General features: G+C 62.6%; 3 protein-coding genes across 7 annotated transcripts; 2 read left to right on the top strand and 1 right to left on the bottom strand.

Moving 5' to 3' along the window:
• The first annotated feature begins 122 nt into the window (after nt 1–122).
• Nucleotides 123–2,042, top strand: TMEM205 (transmembrane protein 205). Of its 2 annotated transcripts, none has more exons than XM_062178300.1 (4): nt 123–196; nt 713–821; nt 915–1,078; nt 1,697–2,042. In XM_062178300.1, exons 2-4 carry the CDS (start codon nt 722–724, stop codon nt 2,000–2,002), a joined length of 570 nt encoding a protein of 189 aa, XP_062034284.1. In that variant the 5' UTR covers nt 123–196; nt 713–721; the 3' UTR covers nt 2,003–2,042. The 2 variants fall into 2 exon arrangements, with proteins under 2 accessions (XP_062034284.1, XP_062034285.1); XM_062178301.1 differs by lacking the exon at nt 123–196 and adding an exon at nt 203–287.
• Nucleotides 2,043–3,552: 1,510 nt separating this feature from the next.
• RAB3D (RAB3D, member RAS oncogene family) lies at nt 3,553–9,478 on the top strand. Of its 3 annotated transcripts, none has more exons than XM_062178026.1 (5): nt 3,553–3,628; nt 5,516–5,787; nt 6,778–6,896; nt 6,975–7,099; nt 8,881–9,478. In XM_062178026.1, the coding sequence occupies exons 2-5, from the start codon at nt 5,560–5,562 to the stop codon at nt 9,066–9,068; spliced, it is 660 nt and encodes a 219-aa protein (XP_062034010.1). In that variant the 5' UTR covers nt 3,553–3,628; nt 5,516–5,559; the 3' UTR covers nt 9,069–9,478. The 3 variants fall into 3 exon arrangements, with proteins under 3 accessions (XP_062034010.1, XP_062034009.1, XP_062034011.1); XM_062178025.1 differs by having other exon boundaries at nt 3,598–3,680; XM_062178027.1 differs by lacking the exon at nt 3,553–3,628 and adding an exon at nt 3,640–3,680 and having other exon boundaries at nt 5,537–5,787.
• Nucleotides 9,479–14,676: 5,198 nt separating this feature from the next.
• TSPAN16 (tetraspanin 16) lies at nt 14,677–22,574 on the bottom strand. 2 transcript variants are annotated; one of them, XM_062179490.1, is made up of 7 exons: nt 22,506–22,574; nt 21,487–21,684; nt 20,670–20,744; nt 18,778–18,885; nt 17,513–17,665; nt 16,527–16,610; nt 14,677–14,724 (listed from the first exon to the last, which is right to left on the bottom strand). In XM_062179490.1, the coding sequence occupies exons 1-7, from the start codon at nt 22,572–22,574 to the stop codon at nt 14,677–14,679; spliced, it is 735 nt and encodes a 244-aa protein (XP_062035474.1). The 2 variants fall into 2 exon arrangements, with proteins under 2 accessions (XP_062035474.1, XP_062035475.1); XM_062179491.1 differs by lacking the exon at nt 20,670–20,744.
• Nucleotides 22,575–23,374: the final 800 nt, after the last annotated feature.

Genomic DNA, 23,374 nt, shown 5'->3' with positions numbered 1-23,374 from the left:
GGGGGTGGGACTCCAGGCTGGTTTCTGCTAAGCCATTAGTCAGTACCTCAGAGGGCGGGACAAGAGGCGGCAGAGCCACGATTCGATTGGTTCAGGGCTCGGCCGAGAGGCGGGATGAGTTCTTGGTTGGGGCGGCGGAGCCCACGAGGGGAGGTGGCCAGGAGGTCCGGGGTCCGCTTGGGTGCGCGGGACGCAGGTACCGAGCTGGGCCCGTCTGGCCTCTGCGCTGTGCCTCGGCGCCTGGGGTCTCGGAGCTTTGGACTGACATCCGGGTTCCCTCCCGTGGGGTCCGCGACGCCGAGATGGGATTTGGGGTTCCCAGGATTACATAGGGAGGGGTCTGCGGGGCTGCCGGCGAGGAGGGACCCTTCGGGGTGCTGCAATAAGAGGGGGGGCTTGGATGCCGGAACTGGGTCCTAGGGTGATGCATGCCGTGGGCTTGAGCGGCTCGGGCTGAAATTGGGGGCGGGGGTCTCAGAGGAGGCGGGGATGCTGGGGTCCGAGAGTCCGCGCTATTGAAGGCGTGCATTTGGAGAATTGGGGGCTCGGGGGTTGTCACAGAACTGCTCTGGGTCCTCGCCAAGCCCCGTTCTCCCCTGCACTGCTCTCCCCTGGATCGCTGCTGGATTGGCCACGACCTTGGCCCAGTCTAAAGGCCACAGGGCAAAGGTCAAGCTCTGAGCCACCCCCTCCCCCCGTGCTTCCTTCCCAGGACCCCACGATGGAGGAATACGGGGACCCAGGAGGCCTGGTTAAGGTGGTCCACCTGCTGGTCCTGGCCGGTGCTTGGGGCATGCAAATGTGGGTGACCTTCGCCTCAGGTAGGGACCCTCGACCTGGCCTGCAGGGGCACTGGAGGGTGGGAGCCTGGCCTGGCCTTGTCCTAAAGACGGGTGTGTGTCCCCCCGCCCCAGGCTTCCTGCTTTTCCGGAGCCTTCCACGACACACCTTCGGCCAGGTGCAGAGCAAACTGTTCCCGTACTACTTCTACACGTCCGTGGGCTGCGCCCTCATCAACCTCTGTCTGGTGGCTCCCCAGCGGGCCTGGGCTCAGCTCACATTCTGGGAGGCCAGCAAGGTACGCGGGCTTGAGGGCACTGCCCCCTAGCCACCTGTTGCCCGGGTCTCAGTGAGCACCTGTTGGCGGGGGTGGGGTGGGGGTAGGGGGTCTGTTCTACCTGTGGAGTCAACACGGAGCCCTGGATAACTCTGAGCAGTGCACAGCCTGCCCAACCGTCCCCACCACCTCTGGGTAGCCCCTACCACCACCAGCAGCGTCTCTTCGCCGGCGGCTTCTCCCTTTCCTCCCTCTGACTGGGCCTGTAGCCAAGTTGTGGTGACTCAGCTGGGCTGGGGCCCTGACCCTGGCTCATTGTTTAAAACCAGCCCAACTGGGAGCTTACAGTTCCCTACCTGCCCCCTCCACCGTGCACATTTCTTCAGCCACAAGGCAAGAACCATCTCTGCTGTGGACTCCCACCCCCATTATAATCCTCAGAGACAGGAGGGCATGATGGGTAACCAGGCTGTTTTATTCAACTCCTCGTGGACCCAGCGTCTCAGGCTGGGGGGCATCTAACTTGGGGACTTTTGTACCCAGAAGGGGAGGGGGGGAGGCTGCCACTGACCCCGCCCCCCCTTAGGGCCCAGCTTGGCCTCCCAGGCTTAGCTCCTGTTCTCCTCCGGCCGCCACCAGCTCTGCCTGCTGCTCCTGAGCCTCTTGCTGGCCGCCGGCAACGCCCTGTGGTTGGGGCCCCGCACCACGGCCACCATGCGGGCCCTGCAGGCCGTGGAGAGGGAACACGGCCTCGGCGGGGAGGTGGCCGGCAGCCACCGGGGCCCCGACCCCTACCGTGCGCTGCGGGAGAAGGACCCCAAGTACAAGGCTCTCCGCCAGGACTTCTTCCGCTACCACGGCCTGTCTTCCCTGTGCAACCTGGGCTGTCTCCTTGGCAACGGGCTCTGCCTCGTGGGCCTCGCCCTGGGCCTCCGGAGCATCTAGCCTGAGCCCCACCTGTGAATAAAGGAGTTTTTGGAAATGACCGCTGCCTGCCGTTTCTGTCCCCTGCAGGCCGGGCAGGAGGGAGGGGGGCCAAGAGCAGTGCCGCGGGCCTCAGTTTCCCCACTCATGTGGCGTGATGACTTGGAGTGACAGCTGGGGCAGCCCCTGAGCCCCCTCCTCTCATGCTGCCCATTTATGGAGCACCTGTTGTATACCAGGCTTGGTGCTAACCATTGCACATGTATTATCGTTGCATGTTTAAAGACTGTATTTATTTAAAGGCAGAATATAGAGAGAGGTCTTCCGTCTGCTGGTTCAGTCCCCAAGTGGTTGGGGCTGGTCCAATCCAAAGCCAGGAACCAGGAGCTTCTTCTGGGTCTCCCATGTAGTTTGGGGCCCAAGAATTTGAGCCATCCATCATCTCCTGCCTTACCAGGGAACGGGACCGGAAGTGGAGCAGCCGGGACTCGAACCAGCGCCCATATGGGATGCCGGCACTGCAGGTGGTGGCTTAAGCCCTGTGCCACAGCATCTGCTCCTGTGGCGTCTTAACTAATATGCCAAACGCCACATCCACGCGTTACATATTCCCCTCCTTACAGCCACAGTGAGAGCAGAGGCTGGCGGGGCCCGGGAGACATCGGGCTGCTCGTTACTGGGGGTCTCCCAGCCCTTCCTAGCAAATGCACTTCATCCCCAGGCGTGCACTGGGCTGCGCTGGGGTGGGGGGCGCCGTGCGGGATCAGAGGAGTGGAGACCATATCACGGCCCCGGACCCCCTCCTGCTGGCTTGAAAAACAACCAGGACCCCACCGGGGCCTGGATACGGATCTTTCTTTGGCAAAGTGCTGCCCTGCCCATAGAGACAGGCAAAGCAAAATTTTACAGGCCCTGGGGCCGGCGCTGTGGCGTAGCAGGTAACGCTGCTCCCTGCAATGCTGGTATCCCATTTGGATGCCAGTTCGAGTCCCGGCTGCTCCACGATCCAGCTCCCTGCTAACGTGCCTGGGAAAGCAGCAGAAGACGGCCCAAGTCCCTGGGCCCCTGCCACCGTGTGGGAGCCCCGGAAGAAGCTCCTGGCTCCTGGCTTCTGCCTGGCTTAGCGCAGCCCTGGTCGTTGCGGCCATCTGGGGAGTAAACCAGAGGATGGAAGACCTCCCTCTCTCCCTCTCTCTTCTTTCTCTGTAATCTGACTTTCAAATAAATACATCTTTTTTAAAAAAAAAAACTTTGCCATCTCCCAGTACCCTCACACAACCCTGCACCTGGTTTGGGCCCTTTGACGGATGGGAAACGTGGTAGGGCTGGGAATCAAAGCTGGGATCCAGAGTTTGCGCCGTTAACCGCTGGGCACAGAAGTCTGGGAAAATGGAATTAAAGGATAACATTTGGTGCAAACCCCTTTTTATAATCCATGCTTAGGCCCCGCCCCGCCCCCGACTCGGCCCCGCCCCGTCTTCCCTGCGGAGCGGCCCCTCCTTTCCGACCTGGGCGGAGCCCGCACAGGATCCGGGTGGCTGCGGGCGGCGGCGGCGGCGGCTGCGGCTGCGGAGCCGGGGTCTCTGCCGGGGCCAGGCTGCAGCGAGGTCGGCGTCGAAGTCCAGCGGGCAGCGGCCCCGACGCGAGGTGACCCCCTCGGAGGGCGCGCGCCTCGCCCCGCCCCTGCGCTTCCCGGCAGGTGCAGGGGACAGGGGGGCAGGGGGCGGGCCGGGGGCCTGGGGAACAAAGGCGGGGCTGCAGGGCCGCCTCTTCCCTCGCCCCCACCCAGCTGGGCTCCGCGGGCGAGCGCTCCTGGGGCGCGGGCGGGCGGGGAGCCCAGCTGGGCACTTGCGAGGAGACCATATGGCGATGGGGGAAGCTGCCCAGGCCCCGTGCACCGGCTGGGGCGCCCCAAATCCAGTGCCCGGGGACAGAGCCGAGCCCCCCGGACACCCGCACCTGGTGTCAGGCGTGGGGGGGGGGCAGCAGCTGCTGACAGGTGGACTGAAGCTGGGGGCTTGGGGCTCCTGCCCCGCACGGCCTCCTGCCTCCAGCCCCCCCCCTCCTCGAACTCGTTCTCCCGGAACGCGGGGTGGGGCCGGCTGGGTCCAAGTTTAAAATGAACAAAAGCCCCAAAGGCGGTTGAGAAATGGCTTTGCCAGGGCCTCCTGGCGTCCAGGCGGTCTGCAGCCTCGCTGAGCGGTGCGCGGGGAGCCGCAGAGACATCCCTGGGGCGGGAATGCGGGCTGAGGGTGCGTCCCGGAGCCAGCCGGGGCAGCGGGTGGGAGTGGGCGCGGGTCCCAGCAGCCCAGTCCCCGGGGGAGGTGGTCGTGGTGCTTGTGTGTCAGGGGGGTGTGATGGCTGCTTTGTGGGGGGCTGGGCTGGCTCCCTTGGGTTGAAGACTCTCACTCCTGCCTCCTTGGGCTGGGCTGGGCTGAGTCAGCCTTGGCCACATAGGCACAGGCCCAGCCTCTTTGGCAAATAGGAAACCGCAGGATCCACTTGGGGCTGGACCTGGGGGTTTCAACCTAGGCTGTATCCACAGAAACCCCCCTTCACGCTGAGGGTGAGGGAGCGGGCTCATGGCGCGGCTTGGGTGGGGGCAGGGCAGGCGCCCCATCGGCGGACACCTGCCAAAGTCAATACCAAGGTCTTGATGGGGGGGGGAGGCTCTAGACAGCTGGCAGTACCCCCCCAGCTCACACCTGGGCTACGCCAGCTGCTCACCTGGGGCAAAGTCCACACCTGCACCTCCTGTGGAGACAGGTGCTCAGCTGCTCTCCCAGGAGGCACCTGTGTGCCCACCCCTCGCTCTCCGCCCTGCTTTATTTGAAAAAGATTGATTTATTGGGAAGGCAGAGTGACAGAGAGAGGGGAAGAGAGAGCGTCCATCTATTGGTTCATTCCCCCAAATGGCTGCAACAGCTGGGGCTGGGCCAGGCGGGAGCCAGGAGCCAGGAGCTCCATCCGGGTCTCCTATGTACATGTGGCAGGGGCTCAAGCTCCCAGGCACATCAGCAGGGAGCTGGATTGGAAGTGGAGCAGCCAGGACTCCAACCAAGCCCTCCAATATGGGAGGTGGGCGTCCCAAGCAGTGGCTTAACCCGTGGCGCCACAAGACCCCCCGCCCCCCACTCTGGCCTTGCATTTGAACCTTTCGCCAGGCCCACCCTCGCCCCTAACAACAAAGGACATGCAGACACCGAGAGCAGCTGTATTTATTAGCACCAACCATACACCAAGCCCTGTCTCCTCATCGCACCAATTAGCTCCCGCTGGAAGCTAATGGGACCTCCCCCAGGGTGGGCTTTTCCTGTCCCCACACCTGTGTCTCTGCCAAGAGCAGGGCCTGGCACAGACGAGCCGCTCAAGGAGTGTTTGTTGAGTGAATCAAGAAACTCACTTGGGGCTCCCAGCCAAGCATCCTTGCAGGTAGTGACTCTGACCATACCTCCCGCCTCCCAGGGTCCCCTGGTCTCCACGGGCTGGAGCCAGAACCTGAACCCGCTTCCTGGTGTTTGATTCCCCACTCAGGGCTGTGGTTTCTCTCTGGAGGTTTTCGGGGGGCTGCCGCCGGGATGGCTTCTGCTGGAGACCCCCCCGCGGGCCCCCGGGACGCCATAGACCAGAACTTCGACTACATGTTCAAGATTCTCATCATCGGCAACAGCAGCGTGGGCAAGACCTCCTTCCTGTTCCGCTACGCCGACGACTCCTTCACGCCCGCCTTCGTCAGCACCGTGGGCATCGACTTCAAGGTCAAGACCGTCTACCGCCACGACAAGAGGATCAAGCTGCAGATCTGGGTGGGGGTCCAGCCTCGGGGGGAGGGGCTGGGCATGAAGGGGAGTGGCATATTAGTTTTGAAACCTTTTTCCTTCATTTTGATTATTTATTTGAAAGGCAGAGAGGGAGAGAGAGAGAGAGAGAGATCGATCTTCCATCTGCTGGTTCACTCCCCAAATGCCTACAACAGCCAGGGCTGGGCCAGGTTGACACCAGGAGCCAGGAGCTCCAGCCGGGTCTTCCATGTGGGTGGCAGGGGCCCAAGCACTTGAGCCACCACCTGCTGCCTCCCAGGTGCACATGCGCAGGGCGCCAGAATTAGTCCAGGACTGGGACTTGAACCCAAACACTGTAACCTCAGCGATGGGTGTCGCAAGTGGCTCCTGCCTGCTGGGCCTGCGCCGGGGTGGTTCTATTCCTTGGGGTCTGCTCATGGCACATTTGAGGGCCTGGTGACCGGGGTGCCGTCATAGAATCAAGCCCAGGGACCCCCGCGGAGCCTGCCCCTCCCCTGCCCCAGGAGGCCGCCCTCCAGCCCAGGCGGCTCCTGTTTGTGGTCTTGAAGTTGGTTTTTGGAGATGAGTTTGGGGGTGGGGGGCTCATGGGTCTACGAGAGGCCCAAGACCCTCAGACTGGAAGCCCCTCAAGATCAAGGGTGAATCCATGCCTCCACCATCAGACAGGGGCTGTGAATGCAGACCTGGTCTCCACCATCAGACTAGAGCCTGAACGGACGGGCAACCCGGGTCTCCACCATCAGACTGGGGGTGTGAATCCAGACCTGTGTCTCCATCATCAGACGAGGGCTGTGAGTGTAGACTCGGTCTCCACCATCAGACTAGGGCCTGTACTGGCAACTCTGTGTCTCCACCATCAGACTGGGGCTGTAAATGTAGACCCGGGCCTCCACCATTAGACTAGAGGCTGTGCAGGAAACTCCGTGTCTCCGCCATCAGACTGGGGCTGCGGGGCGGGGCCCTGGGCGGCCCCTGACACTGCTGTCTCCCCAGGACACGGCCGGCCAGGAGCGGTACCGCACCATCACCACGGCCTACTACCGCGGGGCCATGGGCTTCCTGCTCGTGTACGATGTCGCCAACCAGGAGTCCTTCAACGCCGTGCAGGACTGGTGAGCACTTGCTGACCCCTGACCCCGACCCCTGCCCTCTGCCCCGACCCCCTCCGCCTCACAGTCCACACTCCGCAGGGCCACGCAGATCAAGACCTACTCCTGGGACAACGCCCAGGTCATCCTGGTGGGCAACAAGTGTGACCTGGAGGATGACCGGGCTGTGTCTGCTGAGGACGGCCGGAGGCTGGCCAATGACCTGGGTGAGTGTGGGCCCCGGCCCTGCACCTGCCCGCCCCCTGCGAGGCCCGCGGCCAGCCACGGTGCGGGCCCGGCCCTGCGCCTGCCCGCCCCCCGCGAGGCCCGCGTCCAGCCACGGTGCGGGCCCCGGCCCTGCGCCTGCCCGCCCCCCGCGAGGCCCGCGGCCAGCCACGGTGCTCACCCTTCCCTGTCGGATTTCACAGAATTCACCCCCGGGAACTCCCCCGGCTGCCCACACCCTGGAACCTGGTGGTTTTGCCTTGCGATCCTCCGATGGGGTGTGTGCGTGAGGGGGCTGGCCTGTGGCACCGCAGGTGAAGCCCCAGCGGTGACGCCACCATCCCGTATCAGAGCCCTGTCCAAGTCCCGGCTGCTCCTCTTCCGATCCAGCTCCCTGGGAAAGCAGCAGGTGATGGCCCAAGTGCCTGGGTCCCTGCACCTGCGCGGGAGACCCGGATGGAGCTCCTGGCTTCTGCCTGGCCCAGTCCTGGCTGTTGCAGCCTTCTGGGGAGTGAACCACCAGATGGAAGACCTCTCTGCCTCTCTCTCTCCATCTGTCATGGTGCCTCTCAGACACATAAATACATCTTTAAAAAATAATTGGCGCAGGGGGTTAGGCATTTGGCCCAGGAGTAAAAATGCCAGTCAGGATGCCGACAGCCGCTGAGGGCCTGGGTTCCGTTCCCAGCTCCTGCTCCTGGCTCCAGCTCCCTGCTAATGCAGACCCTGGGAGGCAGCAGTGACGGCTCCGGTTCCCGCACCCACACAGGAGACCTGGGTGGAGCTCCCAGCCCTGGGTTCAGCCCGGCCCAGCCTTGGCCATTGACGGGTTTGGAACATGAACCAGATCTCTCTAGCTGTCAAATATACTAATCTTTTAGCCGGCACCACGGCTCACTAGGCTAATCCTCTGCCTTGTGGCGCTGGCACACCGGGTTCTAGTCCCGGTTGGGGCGCCGGATCCTGTCCCGATTGCCCCTCTTCCAGGCCAGCTCTCTGCTGTGGCCCGGGAGTGCAGTGGAGGATGGCCCAAGTGTTTGGGCCCCGCACCCCATGGGAGACCAGGAGAAGCACCTGGCTCCTGCCATCGGATAAGCGCGGTGTGCCAGCCGCAGTGGCCATTGGAGGGTGAACCAATGGCAAAGGAAGACCTTTCTCTCTCTCTCTCACTGTCTACTCTGCCTGTCCAAAAAAAAATATATATATATATATATACACTAATCTTTTGAAGATTTATTTTATTTATTGGAAATGCAAAGTGACACAGAGAGAGAGCGATCTTCCATCTGCTGGTTCACTCCCCAGATGGCTGCAATGGGCCAGGCTGAAGCCAGGAGCCCCATCCGGGTCTCCCACGTGGGTGGCAGGGCCCAGGGACTTGGGCCATCGCCTGCTGCCTCCCAGGGTGCACCTCAGCGGGGGGGCCGGAGCCCCAGGCCCTCTGACCTGGGGTGTGGGGCTCCCAGGCTGCATAGTAACTGCTGTGCCAAACGCCAGCCCTCGGCTCCATCCCAGAAGCCCAGAGAAGGGGCAGCGTTGCGGCACAGCAGGCGAAGCTCCCGCCTGCCATGCCGGCGTCCCATCGGAGTGCCATCGCCCAGACGAGCAAACCGCAGCTAAGACGCTCGGCCCAGGTCCCACCGCGGTATGCAGGGCAGAGGCCGGCATGGCACCACAGTTGAGGTCCCAGCTCAGGCCCTGGCCCCTGGGGGGAGGGGCAGGAGGGAGGGGGGCGGGGTGTCTCAGCAGCTGTTCCCCCCTCCCCCCGCACGTGTGCGTCCAGGTTTCGAGTTCTTCGAGGCCAGCGCGAAAGAAAACATCAATGTGAGACAGGTCTTTGAGCGCCTGGTGGACTCCATCTGCGAGAAGATGAACGAGTCGCTGGAACCCAGCTCCAGCCCCGGCAGCAACGGGAAGGGCCCCGCCCTGGGGGACGCCCCGCCCCCGCAGCCCAGCAGCTGTGGCTGCTAGAGGTGGTCCCAGCCGGCCCCCCAGCCCAGCCCAGCCCAGCCCAGAGACTGGGAGCAGACGTGAACCACAGGGGCTGGCTCCGAGCTCAGGGCTCCCCGTTCCCTCCCGTCCCCCGCCCCCAGCTCCTGCATGCCTGGCCCTCCCTGTGCCACCAGGACCACCAGACCCCGGGGAGACGGGGGACACCCACCCCGCCTTGCAGCCCCCCCCCGGGGGGGGGCAGGGGCTTGCTGCTTTCCCAGGCAGCCACCAGAGGGAGGGGGGCCCTCCATGGTGACTTTTGCTGTGCCCTGGGCATGGACTGGCGCCACAGATGTGGCCTCGTGCTGGGTGGGTCGTCTGGGTTCATCCTGCAGGTGGCTCCGGTTTCTCAGACCCCCTCCCCCCAGCCCTTGCCCCTGCTCCGTGGATCTCAGACCCCAAGGGCTCCGAGACCGGAAGCAGGTGTCGGCCCAGGCAGCCCCCGCTTAAGGCTTGTGAAATCAGTATTAGCCCAGCACGGCCTTTTACAGAGGGGCCAGGGCGTCCGAGACCCCTGTCCCCCGCTTCAGGACCCCCACAAGTGCCTTCCACGCTTCGCCACAACGCGCCGGAACCTACCACTGTTCTCGCTGGTTTCCCCACAGCGTCTCCAGCCTCGACCTGAATTCTAGCATAGTCTGGCCGCATCAGGCAGGATGGAGAATCCGCTGGCCCCTAGCATTCCCGCACATGCGGTTTTCGGCCAGGAGTTGACCTCAGAGCCCAGAGGCTGGGCCCCTTCCTGTCCGGGCCTCACTGTGGGGTTTGAAGCAAGATCTTTCCAAACCTGACATCCTGCTGGGAAACGGGGTTGAGCAAGTCTACACAGCGCTTGCCTGGTGAATTTCTGATGTAAGGGCGGGGCTCCCCCAGTGGGAGTGCCCTTGGGGACCCCGAGTGGGTTTCCCAAGCTGTGCCCTCAGCAGGATCCAGTCAGTGACTTTTTTTTTTTTTTTAAGCTAATGGAGGAGCTGGGGTTGGGCGAGAGTGAGGAAGCAGGGTTGCCAATTGCATGTTGTGGACACGCGTGGGAGAGGCAGGACCTGCGCTGGTGGGGGATGGGCTGAGGGGCCTCTGTGGAGTCCCCCAGCCTCTGCAGCTCGGCCTCCGCCTGGGGGCCCTGGCTCAAGCTCAGTTCGTTTCCAGGGAGCCCTGCTGACCCCCTGCGGGGCTTGAACCTTAAAACATCAAAGTGAGACTGTCTCCTATCCCAGTAAATTAGGTAGCCTTGGTAACACGGGACAGTGAACGCACAAAGCAAGGAGGGGCTCTGAGAAGCTGCCACCACATCTGAATTCTTCTCGGTTGCTTCCACACAGAGAACGGAAGTCGGGCAGCTTGCTGCGAGCCCAGGGTCCAGCTGGCGGGTCTTTGCATGTGCAACTAAAAGCAGCTTTGGCTGCACCTTGCGCTTCTCCTGAGCTTTCTGGTTGGGGAAGATTTGTCAACAAAGTAGCCACAGAGAGGGGGAGCGGGCTGCCTTGGGGGTTCTCTCCAGACTGGAAATAATGTATGACAATGTATTTTTTTGTTGTTTGTTTTCTTCTAAAATAAGTCATTTTATGATTGGGGGGGGGGTGGAGGATCACCATCCAGACGGTCTCTGGGGATCCAAAACCAAAGTCCCGGCACCCATCACAGCCCGGGGAGGAGGCTGAGTTTGCAGACAAAATTAAACCAAAGGCCGTGGGAAAAAATCACTCCCCAGCGCCCGGGTGCGGAGGGGAGGGGCCGCCACCTGCCAGTGCCGCCTCGTCAGTAGCTGTTGGCAGCTCAGGTTCCTGGGCTGTGAAGGCTTAGGGCCTTTTTTTTGCTTTATTTTTGGCTTCTTTGGGGGTTCGTGTCCTCAGCGTGGTGGTGGTGGTGGTGGTGGTGGGGTCGGTTCTGCCTCTGGCTGCTGCTCCCCGCCCGGCGCAGAATTAAAGCTGCCTCCTCCAAATGCTTTGGTTGTTGATTTCCGTGAGTGACGCAGGGCGGGGCTCCAGACAGGGCTGTTCGCCGGGCAGTGCAGTGTCCATTCCACTGAGTCTAGAAAGTTCTACAGCGAGATCAGTGTTTCCCGGTAAGAAGTCTGTTCGCGACGCTAGCAAAACACCTGCACGTGAGGATGAAAAGGTTTCTTTTGGCTTCAGTTCTGGGAGTAGAAGGCCGAGGGGCTGCTCTGTGTGTGGTGATGGCCCGACAGACGGAGCGTGGGTGTTGCCGTCTCTTCTCCCTCTGGGTCTTATGTGTTTTTTCCTCATTTGAGAGGTAGAGAGTTTCCATCCGCTGGTTCACTCCCCAAATGCCCACACCAGCCAGGGCTGGGCCAGAACGAAGGCAGGAGCCAGGAGCTCCATCTGGGGTCTCCCATGTGGGTGGCGGGGGGCCCGAGCCCTTGAGCCATCACCTGCTGCTTTCCCAGGGTGTTGGTGGATCAGAGGCAGAGCAGCCAGGATGCTGACAGGGTGGGATGTGGGCACCCCCAGCAGCAGCTTAACCGGCCCCTCTCCCAGCTATGCTGAGATACACAGTGAAGTGGGAACCACGCAGGGAGCCCTACAGTGCTGTGGACACTGGCAGGTCTTCCTCCTGCCCAGCTGCATGCCTGGGGAGACAGGGGCTTGGGTCTTGTTCACCGCCACGCCCAGCTTTGTTTCTGACGGCTGTTTAATAAAAAAATATTTGGTCTCCACTGCTTCCTGGCAAGCAGGTCTGAAAACCCTTGCAATCCCTGGGGAGAGATAAAAGGGCCTTCTGTATGCTGGTGAGGTGGCAGGGGTGGGGGCTTCATGCCAGAGACAGAAGCAGGATGAGAGGGGTGGAGTGGGTGGGTGCTGGGCACAGTGGGTAAGATGCCCCCATCCCACATCAGAGGGCCTGGGTTCGAGTCTTGGCTCTCCTCCTGACTCCAGCTCCCTGCTGTTGTCACCCTGGGAGACACAGGTGATGGCTCCAGTACCTGGGCCCCTGCCACCCACAGGGGAGACCTGGATGGAGCTCCTGGCTCCTGGCTCAGGCTGGCCCAGCCCCGGCTGTTGCAGCCATTTGGAAAGTGAATCAGCGGATAGATCTCTCTCTCTCTCTGCCTTTCAAATGAATATTTTGAAAAATATTTTTCATTTTATTAAGAGATATCGGTTAGAACCTGCTAGACCACAGAGGCCTGATGGAACCCATTAAGTCCCTGGGCCTGATCCCCCATGCCTAATGAAACCGGGTGCACATGGATCATCTAGAAGCTACTGGAATGTTCCTCGCTTGGGAAAGCCTTGCACCCGGGACGTTCCAAACTGCTAAGACCATGCACTGTGCACAGTCAGCTGCACCAGGGGGCCTCCCTGCACGCCCCCCACCCACCTTGTCGGGGTCCCTGTGGTGCTCTGCCCCTCCCCCAACAAGCCCCTTAAGAAGGGGCCCTGCCTGCTTCGGACCCCTGCCCTCTGTCCCAGCAGGCTCGACCCCCACTCTCTTTACCCCCATCATCCTTTCCCCCTAAAATAAAGCCTTCTCTAACTAGCTGCCTCCTCACCTTCTTCCAACCCTAAAATCACAAAACCGAACATCTTCCATCTGCTGGGTCACCCTCCAAATGGCCACAGCAGCCAGGGCTGGGCCGGGCAGAAGCCAGGAGGCAGGAGCTCCATCCGGGTCTCCCACAGGAGTGGCAGGGGCCCGGGTACCTGAGCCAGCACTGTTGCTTGCTGCCTCCCAGGGTACGCATGCGCAGGGAGCTGGCATGGGGGCAGGGCTGGGACTTGAACCATGGCGCCCAGTGTGGGATGTGGGCATCCCCAGTGGCCTCTTGATCGCTGCCACAGACTCATCACCATGGTAACAGCCGGCTGTCGGGCCCTGTGTTGGGGGTCCTGAGACCACCAGGAGCCCGCTTGGCCTTCATCAGGCTGTTGTATCACTGACCAATCCAAGGAGAGCCGTGGACACTGTGGACCAATCACGGACCTGCACACACAAGCTGAACATGCCCCTCCCAGCCCTGGCTTCAGTCCGTAGCATCCCTCACCCTGGTGCCCTCGGGAGCCAGGATTAAGCAATGGTTGCCTGGACCCCCTGCTGTCTTGCTAGGCGAATGGACCCAGGTTTGTGGATCCTGCACTCCACCAGCCCCAATGCCTGTCTTTTTTTATAGGAAAGGGAAAGAGAGAGAGAGAGCGAGCTTCCATCCACTGATTTGCTCCCCAAATGACCCGAACAGCCAGGGCTGGGCCAGGCTGAAGCCAGGAGTCTGGAACTCCTTCTGGGTCTCCCATGCGGGTGCAGGGCCCCAAGCACTTGGCCATCCTCCACTGCTTTCCCAGGCCACAGCAGAGAGCCGGAAGAGGAGCAGCCAGGACCAGAACTGGCGTCCGTATGGGATGCTGGCGCTTCAGGCTGGGGCATTAACCCGTTGCGCCACAGTGCTGGCCCCAGAGAGATCTTCCATCCACTGGTTCACTCCCCAGTTGGCCCCAACTGCCAGAGCTGCGCTGATCCGAAGCCAGGAGCCAGGAGCTTCCTCTAGGTCTCCCACATAGGTGCAGGGGTCCAAGGACATGGGCCATCTTCTACTGCTCCCAGGCCACAGCAGAGAGCTGGATCAGAAAAAGGGCAGCCAGGACTCGAACTGGTGCCCATATGGGATGCCGGCACTGCAGGCGGAGGCTTAGCCCACTACGCCACAGCGCCGGCCCCAACAGAGCCCCTTTTAAGCAGCTTGTTGGGGGAGGGGCAGAGCGCTGTAGCGGCCCCGACCAGGTGGGTGGGGGGCGTGCAGGGAGGCCGCCCGGTGAAGCTGACTGTGCGCAGTGCACCGTGGTCTTGGCAGTTGGGAACGTCCTGGGTGCGGGGCTTTCCCGAGCAAGGAACATTCCAGTAGCTTCTAGATGATCCATGTGAGCCTGGTTTCATTAGGCGTGGGGGGTCAGGCCCAGGGACCTAACGGGTTCGGTCAGGCCTCGTGGCCCAGCAGGTTTCTCACTTGGGAGCCCACATCCCATGTGGGAGTGGACACTGGCGTGGACCCGGCTTCCTGCTCCTGTACCTGCCTACCACAGCAGGAGACGGGCTAGGCTGAAGCTGTGAAGGCTTGCGTCCAGGTCTCTTCCCCCGGCCCCCCAGCCCCGCGGGGGGCAGGCACCCAAGAACTGGAGCCATCAGCGCTGCTGTCCCCAGGGTGTGCGTTAGCATGAAGCCAGGGACTTGGCCCATCCTCCACGGCTTTCCCAGGCACAATGGCAGGGAGCTGGACCGGAAGTGGGGCAGCCCGGATTCAAACCTTACGGGGTGCTGGCTCTGCAGACGGCCGCCCAACCTGCTCCGGACGCCACAGCGCCGGCCCCCAGCCCCAGCCAAGTGGCTTCTTCTCCACAGCACCAAATGCCCGCCCACTGCGCATCTGTGCCCAGCCCCAGGCTTTCCATAGGCCAGCGAGCAGCCACCCCCTCTGGCCTTCACAGCCGGCGGGGGTGCAGTCAAAAAGGAGACGGGAGTCCGGCGGGACAGGGCTCCCTGCATTGTTTAATCGTCAATCTCCCTTCCAAACGGAATACCAGCGCCGCCAGGCTCCCAGCAGGCGGTGGCCCGGGCGCTGTCTCCTCCTGGCCTGGGCTCAGCCCAGCTTCACGAAGAGCAGCAAGGTGGCCAGGACGCCTGGCAGCTGAAACGGGACGAGGAGGAGACGCTGGACCAGCGCCGCAGAGCCCCGGGCCGGGAAGAAACCAGAGATGCGGGCAGCGGGGCCGTCTCCCAGCATGGCGGAGCCGCTCCGCTTCGCGCTGGGCCCGCTGACGCCCTGAGCCAGCACCCCATGCGGATGGAGGCCTGGTCCTGACATCCCTCAGATCCTGTCTCTCCCCTCCAAGTCCTGAGGACTACATTTCCCACACACCCCTGCGCTTGGACTTCCTGTTAGGTTTGACCAATAAGAAACCCCTACCTTCCGACTTCCTGTTAGGGCTGGCCAATAGGAAGCTCCTGCGCTCTGGATTGGACAACAAGAAGCCTTTACGGTTTGACTTCCTGTTAGGTTGAACCAATAGGAGGTCCTTACCGTCTGACTTCCTGTTAGGGTTGGCCAATAGGAGAGCGTGGGCCAGGTAATGCCTTCTCGCTCCCTTGTCTCTCGGAGATCCTCAGCGCTGTGTGAGCACCGTCCGTCGGGCGTAGCTCTTGCCCGCATCCCCACTCCGCAGATTTCTCAGAGCCCCTTTGCGCTGGTTTGCTCCCCCAAATGTCTGCGGCAGCCAAAGCCAGGAGCCGAGCACTCCACCCCGGTCTCCCACGTGGGTGGCGGGGACCCAGCCCCCCGAGCCGTCACCTGTCGCCTCCCAGGTCCGCGTGAGCAGGACGCTGGGCCCTCGCTCTGGACCCGGCTGTGCCAGTATGGGATGGGGCATCTCCACCAGTGGCCGCATGCCCGCCCCCGCCCCCGCGCTGTGAACCTTCGATGGGGGTGCAGGAAGGTCACGTGGCCACGCAGAGCCCGCAGCCCCCATCCTTGTCAGACATCAGCTGGCCCTGAATGCGCTGGTTTGTTTCTCCGCAGCCGCTCTGTCCCGCCTTTGCTAGCACCGTACCGTCCGCATGACAGCAGCTTCGTGGGCAGAGTTGGGAGCTGAAGTCTGGGTGAGCCCACCTCGCTCCTTTTTTTTTTTTTTTTTTTAAGATTTTGTTTGAAAGGCAGAGAGGGAGGTCCTCCATCCTCTGGTTCCCTCCCCACATGGCCGTAATGGCCGGGGCTGGGCCAGGCTGGAGCCAGGGGCTCCATCCGGGTCTCCCACGCGGGTGCAGGGGCCCCAGCACGTGGGCCATCTCCCGCCGCTTCCCCAGGCGCCTTAGCGGGGAGCTGGATGGGAAGTGGAGCAGCCGGGACTCGAACCGGCGCCCGTATGGAAGCCGGGGCCGCAGCAGCAGCGTCACCTGCCGCACCACGACGCCCGGCATTTGCCGGTGGTTAAACTGCCACTGGCGGTGCCTGCAGCCCTAATCAGAGGCTCTGGGTTCAGATCCTGGCTCCACCTCCAATGCCAGCTCCCTGCTCATGTGCACCCTGCGTGCGAGGGAGCAGGCGCTGCCCCAAGTACTTGGTCTCTGCCGCCCAGGTGGGAGACCTGGCGCTCGGCTTCAGCCTGGCCCAGCCAGGCCGTCCTATCACTGACCAGTCCGAGGAGAGACCTGCATGGGAGCTGAGTGCGCACCCCAGGGCCTTTGCCCGAGCTGTCTCCCCCTTGTCGTCCTCCCTCTACTCCCAAGGCGGCCGGTCACTGCCACCTCCCCAGGGAGGCCCTCCTGGCTTCCCCATCACCACCCCGTTTCTACTTCCTTCCACCCGAAATCATCACCCGAATGCCCCACTCGAATGTCGGCTCCGCCACGGCGGGGGCATTTGTCTTCTGTTCGCTGCTGTGCCAAACAGTGCACGGTATGCAGTAGGTGCTTAACACAAGAGCCAGGTCTTACCTGTATCCCGGCTGCCCCCAGTGAGCCCCCGCATAGCATGAAGCTGTGAGCCTTGGTGATTTTCAGGAGCTTGGAGAAACAGCCCTGCGGACACAAACAGTCAGTCAGGGGTTTGGGGCTGCCTCCGCCGAGCAGGCCACTCAGATTTCTCTCAAAGAGAAGGGGATCAAGCCCCGAGGGCCGGGGTCTCTTCCCACTGGTTCCTTTGCCCAGCTCTATCCCAGCGTCTTCACTGGCCTCCTTGCTGCCCCCACCCAGAGCATGCCACGTACCCCTCCCCCACTCCATGCTACCAGCCTGTGTGATTTGGTGGGCTTCCCCGTGCCTCAGTATCCCCATTTACAAATGAGACCCACAGGCCCCACCTCCCGGGGATTTTATGAGGATGAAAAGAACCCACATGGAGTACGTCATCATGGCCGGATCCATGGCTAGCGTCCGGCATCTTAGTTATCCCTGGGTGCTCTTTACATAGGAAAGCAGGGCCCATGTGCAGTTAGCACCTTCTCAGCCCTTTGTTTTCTCACTCACTCTGCACTATTTTATAGATTAGGAAGCTGAAGCTCAGAGGAGTGGGAGACCAGTGGTGGGGAGCAGGCCAGCCACCCCAGGTGGGTGAGCACCCTCCCTGTCTGGGTCGCTGGCAAGTCCGTCTTCCGGATGCTTGGGCCACACAATTCAACGGCCTTCCCCTCTACAGTTTTACATTTGCTCGGGCCGGCGCTGTGGCACAGGGGCTAAGCCACCACCTGTGTCGCCGCATCCCCTATGGGCGCCGGTTCGAGCCCCGGCCGCTCCACTTCCCATCCAGCTCCCTGCTGATGCATCTGGGAAAGCAGTGGAGGATGGCCCAAGTGCGTGGGCCCCTGCACCCGCGTGGGAGACCCGGATGGAGCCATCCTCAAGTTCACTCCCCAAATGGTCACAGCTGAAGCCAGGAGCTGCGCGCTCCATCCGCCGTGCCGCGCAGCCGAGCCCCGAGTTACCCCCTGGTGGATGACGGCCGTGGACGTGTTGCGCCCGTCGCAGGCCGCGGTGCCCATGGATTTACAGCAGTCCCTGGGGTAGCTGTGGCCGGTGGTCTTCGCAAAGTTAGAGCCCGAGAAATCCGTGTAGTTGTTCACCCCGCAACACTTGAGCTGAGACACAGGAGACACGGGGGCAGGCGCTTTGATCTGCTGGCCTACAGTCCGGCGGGCAACACGGGGACCCCAGCACCCCGCGTCAGGGGGCCTGGTCCCAGCCCTGGCGCCTCGACCTCCCATCCGGCCCCGAGCGCACGCGCACCGTGGGAGGCGGCAGGAACCTGGGTCCCTGCTGCACCATGGGAGAGACCCGGATGGAGCTCCTGGCTCCGAACTTGAGCCAGACCCAGCTACTGTGGCTGTTGTGGGCGTTTGGGGAGTGAACCAGCGGATGGAAGACCTCCTTCCACCCCCATTTCCACGCCCCTCTCTCTCTCATATGCCGCCTTTCAAGTAGGTAGAAATAAAGAAATAAATACTGGCCGATGTTTCCATACACGTATGGACCGCGTGATGTCCAAGCAGGATGAATGTTATTTTTCACGTGTGTTCGTATTTGAAAGACAGAGAGAGGCCGGCGCCGCGGCTCAACAGGCTAATCCTCCGCCTTGCGGCGCCGGCACACCGGGTTCTAGTCCCGGTCGGGGCGCCGGATTCTATCCCGGTTGCCCCTCTTCCAGCCCAGCTCTCTGCTGTGGCCCGGGAGTACAGTGGAGGATGGCCCAAGTGCTTGGGCCCTGCACCCCATGGGAGACCAGGAGAAGCAGCTGGCTCCTGGCTTCGGATCAGCACGATGCGCCAGCCGCAGCGGCCATTGGAGGGTGAACCAACGGCAAAAAGGAAGACCTTTCTCTCTGTCTCTCTCACTGTCCATTCTGCCTGTCAAAAAAAAAAAAAAAGAGAGAGAGAGAGAGACCAACCGATCCCACCCACTGGTTCACTGCACAAGTGCCCGCAGCAGCCCGAGGCCAGACCAGGCCAAAGCCAGGAGCCAGATCTCCCTCCAGCTGCCCCACATGGGAGGCAGGGACCCCATACCCGGGCGTCACTGCTGCCAGCTGGGGAGCGTGCTACTGTGAAGCTGGGTTGGAAGCAGAGGAGCCAGGACTCGAACCCGGCGCCCAGGTGCGTGTGTCCCAAGCTGTGGCTCGCCTGCCCCCTGCGAGGCCAAGGGACCCAAGGCTTCCTTATGGCGATGGCACCGGCCGGAACTTTGCGACTCCCACCTTCTCCATGACCAGGTTCCACTGTGTAGAATAGTCGTCGGGTTCGTTGTAGCCTCTGTAATTCTTCCTCAGGGTCACCAAGGTGTGTTCCAAGGTCACGTCCTGCACCTGCCACGTGAGACGGAAGTGGGGGAGTGGGGCTGGAGGGGTTCCTTGCGTCCACGGAGGGTGGGGTCTCTTGGGGCCGGAGGAGGGATGTGGGGCTTCCCTTGTGTTTGCTTTATTTTTGCTACTCTCTGATTGAAGGATGAGGACCCGCCTCCGGCTGCCTGGGGGCCCCACATTCGGGACGCGGGGAACAGCGTGGGTCCGGGGCCAGGTGCATCTGGCTCATCCCATCCTAGATCAGCCTGAATCGGCTGCCTCCTGGAGCCGCCCACGGCGCTGCTCCACCCACGATCTGGCTGGAACTCGGCGACAGAATTGAAAAAACCTCATTTCCACCAGCTCAACCCCTCCCCCCTCTCTGCACATCAGAGGCAAAATGAATTTGCTGTGATTCAATTAAGGGTTCAAATAAAAATGTCTCCCACGCCCAAAGAGGTGAGCCGGGCACGTGGTTGGGACTTGACAACGCTGCGGGGAGGGGAGACGGGGAATGTCCCGGAATTTCCACCTCCTCGACGCCCGCTAACTGGTCCTGGGTCCCCAGAGACAGGGTCCGTGTGTGTCAAAGCGAGGCACATGTTCCCGCCTTTCTCAGAGGAGCGGGCGTTCCTGGGGTCGTGGCCCTGGCCTGGCCTGTGCGCCTGTGGCCCTGGGAGCAGCCCTCACCCAGTGGCCGATGGGAGTGGGCAAGATCAGTGCTCTGGGCAGACAGCCCCGGCTCAGCCCAGTGGCCTTCGCTGTCGCCTCCCGAGGGGTCTCTTCTTTCTTTCCCTGCCCCCCCCCAGAGGCCCCTGGCACTGTCTCCCTGTTAACCGTGTGCCTTTGAACTCCTGTTTCAGGATGCAACACCAGGCCGGGACCGTTGCCCGTCAGGTGCACACACAGCCTTGGTCTCGTGCCCAAGCGCACTTGACTTTGTCAGGTGGATTTATTTTTAAAAGATTTTATTTATTTGAGAGGTAGAGCCATGGACAGAGAGGGAGAGAGACAGAGAGACAGAGAGACAGAGAGAGAGAGAGGTCTTCCATCCGCTGGTTACTCCCCAAGTGGCTGCAACAGCCCCAGGCTGCGCCAGGCTGAAGCCAGGAGCCAGGAGCTCCATCCGGGTCTCCCATGCAGGTGCAGGGGCCCAAGCACTTGGGCCATCTTCTACTGCTTTCCCGGGCCACAGCAGGGAGCCGGACCCGGGGGGCCCAAAAGATTGCAAGCAGCTCAGTGAACATGGATGAGAAGCCATCCAATGGCGCCGGTTTGAGTCCCGGCTGCTCCACTTCCAATCCAGCTCTCTGCTAACAGCCTGGAAAAGCAGTGGAAGATGGCCCACGTGCTGAGGTCCCTGCACCCACGTGGGAGACCCGGATGGAGCTCCTGGCTCCTGGCTGCAGCCTGGCCCAGCCCTGGCCGTTACGGCCATCTGGGGAGTGAACCAGCGGATGGAAGACCTCTCTCTCTCTCTCATTTTCTCTGTAACTCTGCCTTTCACATAAATAAATAACCCTTTCTTTAAAAAAATCAACGATGGGGCACCCTTTTGTGCCCCGCCCCCCTTCCCGCATTGAACAGGGAGGCGTGGGCAGAACGCACTGGGCAGGTTTCTGGCGGCCTCCGGAGGGGAAGGCTGGGCCGTCCGGCTTTCTACTCCATCTCGAGCACGCGAGCTGTGCAGGGCCCTCGGGTTCCCCGCCCGCCTCCGGGTCTGCACTAGATGGAGCCGAGGAGCTCGGGTCGCCTGTGGCGGGCAGCGGGGCGGGGTTCTCTTGGGGAGGGGGCGGCGCCGCACTTACGATGGGGAGGAAGGCCAGGACCACCGTGGCGGCTGCGACTTCCACAATGACGATAATGACCGTGGACAGAAAGCACTGGAAGACACAGGGGTGGGATGCCAGTGCCCCTGTGTCTTATTTTTTAAGATTTATTTTTATTTATTTGAAAGACAGTACAAAAAAAGAAAAAGGAAAAAAACCTGCCCACCCAGATCCCCGTCTGTTCCCCCCATGGCCACCAGAGGGCGCCCGTGAGACCCGAGTCGCACACCCTCTGCCCCCTGCGCTTGGAGCCCAGCACGGCCTGGCCCCCAGCCCCACCAGAGACTCTGGGAAACTGGAGGGGTGGACCCTTAGGGAGGAGGGGGAGGGCGGCGGCCACGGGCTTTGGACAACTGAGGCCGCCCATGTCCTTAAAAAAGTGGTTTATTTGAAAGGAAGAGCGACACGGAGAGAGAGCTTCTATCCGCTGGTTCACTCTTAAGAGCATAGGCCTGTGACCTTGGCAGGGGACAAGGTTGTCTGCAAGCTAAAGCCACTGCCTGCAAGGCCGGCGTCCCACGTGGGCGGGGGTCCGAGCCCCGGCTGCTCCACTCCAACCCAGTGAGGCCCCCGGCTGCTCCTGGCTTCAGCCTGGCCCAGCCGTGGCCATCATGACCATTTGGAGAGTGAACCAGCAGATACAAGGCCTCTCTGTGTCTCTCTGTCATGCTGCCTTCCAAATAAATTTTATTTTTTAATGGAAAAGCCAGGCGTGGGCAGAGCAGCCGGCACGCGCACGTCCAGGGGCTGGCAGCCAGGGCGGCGGCGCGGGGGGCCCGGCGCAGACCCCACTTACAAACAGGAGCGCGCCTCTGCTCTCCGTGGTGGCCCCGTACCAGCCGACCAGGCCCAGCGGGATGGCGACGGTGCCCAGCACCAGGCACAGGCGGCCGACGTGCTGCAGGTATGCTGAGGACACCCCGAGGACTGCGGTCAGCGTGGCCTCTCCGTGCGTGACGTCGACGCCCAGGCCAAGGAGGACGATGCCGGACACCTGCCAGGCAGAGAAGGGAGAGGGAGGAGGCGGGGTGCTGGGAGGTCGCCCCCAGAACCCGCCCAGGGCGTGCAGGGGAGAGCTGGGGAGGGTAAAACCCCACAGGGCCCGGAGAGAGAAAGGTCTTCTATCTGCTGGTTCACTCCCCCACATGGCCGCAATGGCTGTGGTAAAGCCAGGCCCAGGCCAGGAGCTCCATCCAGGTCTCCCACGTGGGTGTAGGGGCCCAAGAACTTGAGCCATCGTCCACTGCTTTCCCAGGCCATTAGCAGGGAGCTGGACCGGAAGTGGAGCAGCCAGGACTAAAACTGGTGCCCATATGGGATGCCAGTGCCGCAGGTGGAGGCTTCACCAGCATCCCTTATTGAAACACCGGTTCGAGTCCCAGCTGCTCCACTTCTGATCCAGCTCTCTGCTACGGCTGGGAGAACAGTGGAAGATGGCCCAAGTGCTTGGGCCCCTGCGCCCACATGGGAGACCCGGATGGAGCTCCTGGCCATTTGGGGAGTGAACCAGCAGGAGGAAGCTCTCTCTGTGTGTCCCCCCCGCCCGCCCTGCCCCCCAGGAGAGAGGAATTCCGGCAGTGCAGGGGAGGCGTGAGCGCTGAGACCCGTGTGGGATGCCAGCAGGCGCGGGCTCCCCCGGCACTGCTCGGGGCCCAGCGGGGGGCCTGCACCTGCTCCCCCCATGCGCCGCGGCTCCGCTGCCCGCCCTGCCCTACATCCCTGCGGCTCCTCCGGGGACCACAGCTCCCCGCGCCAATTTGGATCAGCTTATTTCTGTCTGTGTGTGTGTGTGTGGGGGGGCTGTGACACACTTACAACCATGAGGCCGTTGAGTACAGACAAGAGCTTCTTCAGGGAAGAGTACGGAGTGTGTATTTCAGCCATGGGGCCCCGACGGTGGTGCGCGCGCCCGCGGCTCTCAGGTCGGCATCTTCCCGCGCCGCTGGGCTTAGGTTCCCCCGGATGGCCCGGGCCCCACAAGGGACACCCGAGTGGACTTCCCGTGTCCCCTCCCCCTTCTGTCCAGCGCCTGCGTGGGCTCCCCAGGAGCCAGCTTGGGCCGGGTCCTGGGCTTTGTCACCTCACAATCAGGGCCTGGGGCAAGGCCACCAGGCCGGGAGACAAGTGCCCCCCCCCCACGTCCGTCTCAGGGCGCCCCGGCTCCGGAATGGGATGGATCAGCACGGTCGGTGGAAACCGCTCCAGCCGCATGTTCAGCGGACCCAGGGCGCTGCCCTCCTTAGGCCGTTCTCGCCAGAAGGCTGGGTCTGGAAGCGGCTGGCTCTGCCCCTGGGCCGCCCCGGGACCCTTCCCCTCCCACCCTGGGCCGCCCCCGGGGACCCTTCCCCCGCCCCCGCCCCACCCTCCCCCTCCCCGCCCCCTGGGCCACCCCGAGGACACTCCCTCCCCCCGCCCCCTGGGTCGCCCCGGGACCCTTCCCCCCCAGCCCCCCCCCCCCCGTCCCAGGGACCCTCCCCTTCCCCCGCCACTGGGTCGCCCTGGGACCCTTCCCCTGCCCCCTGGGCCATTTCGGGATCCTTCCCCCGCCCCCCCCTGCCCCTCGGGCCGTCAAGGGACCCTTGCCCCCGCCCCCTGGCCCACCCTGCCCCCTGGGCTTCATGGGACCCTAGCCCCTCGCCCCCCTCGAGCCTAAACGCAGAGACAAAGAACTTCCACCCGCTGGT

This window comes from Lepus europaeus, chromosome 20, assembly GCF_033115175.1.
Source record: "Lepus europaeus isolate LE1 chromosome 20, mLepTim1.pri, whole genome shotgun sequence".
Lineage (NCBI taxonomy): Eukaryota > Metazoa > Chordata > Mammalia > Lagomorpha > Leporidae > Lepus > Lepus europaeus.
This window is presented reverse-complemented; position numbering and strand designations above follow the sequence as displayed.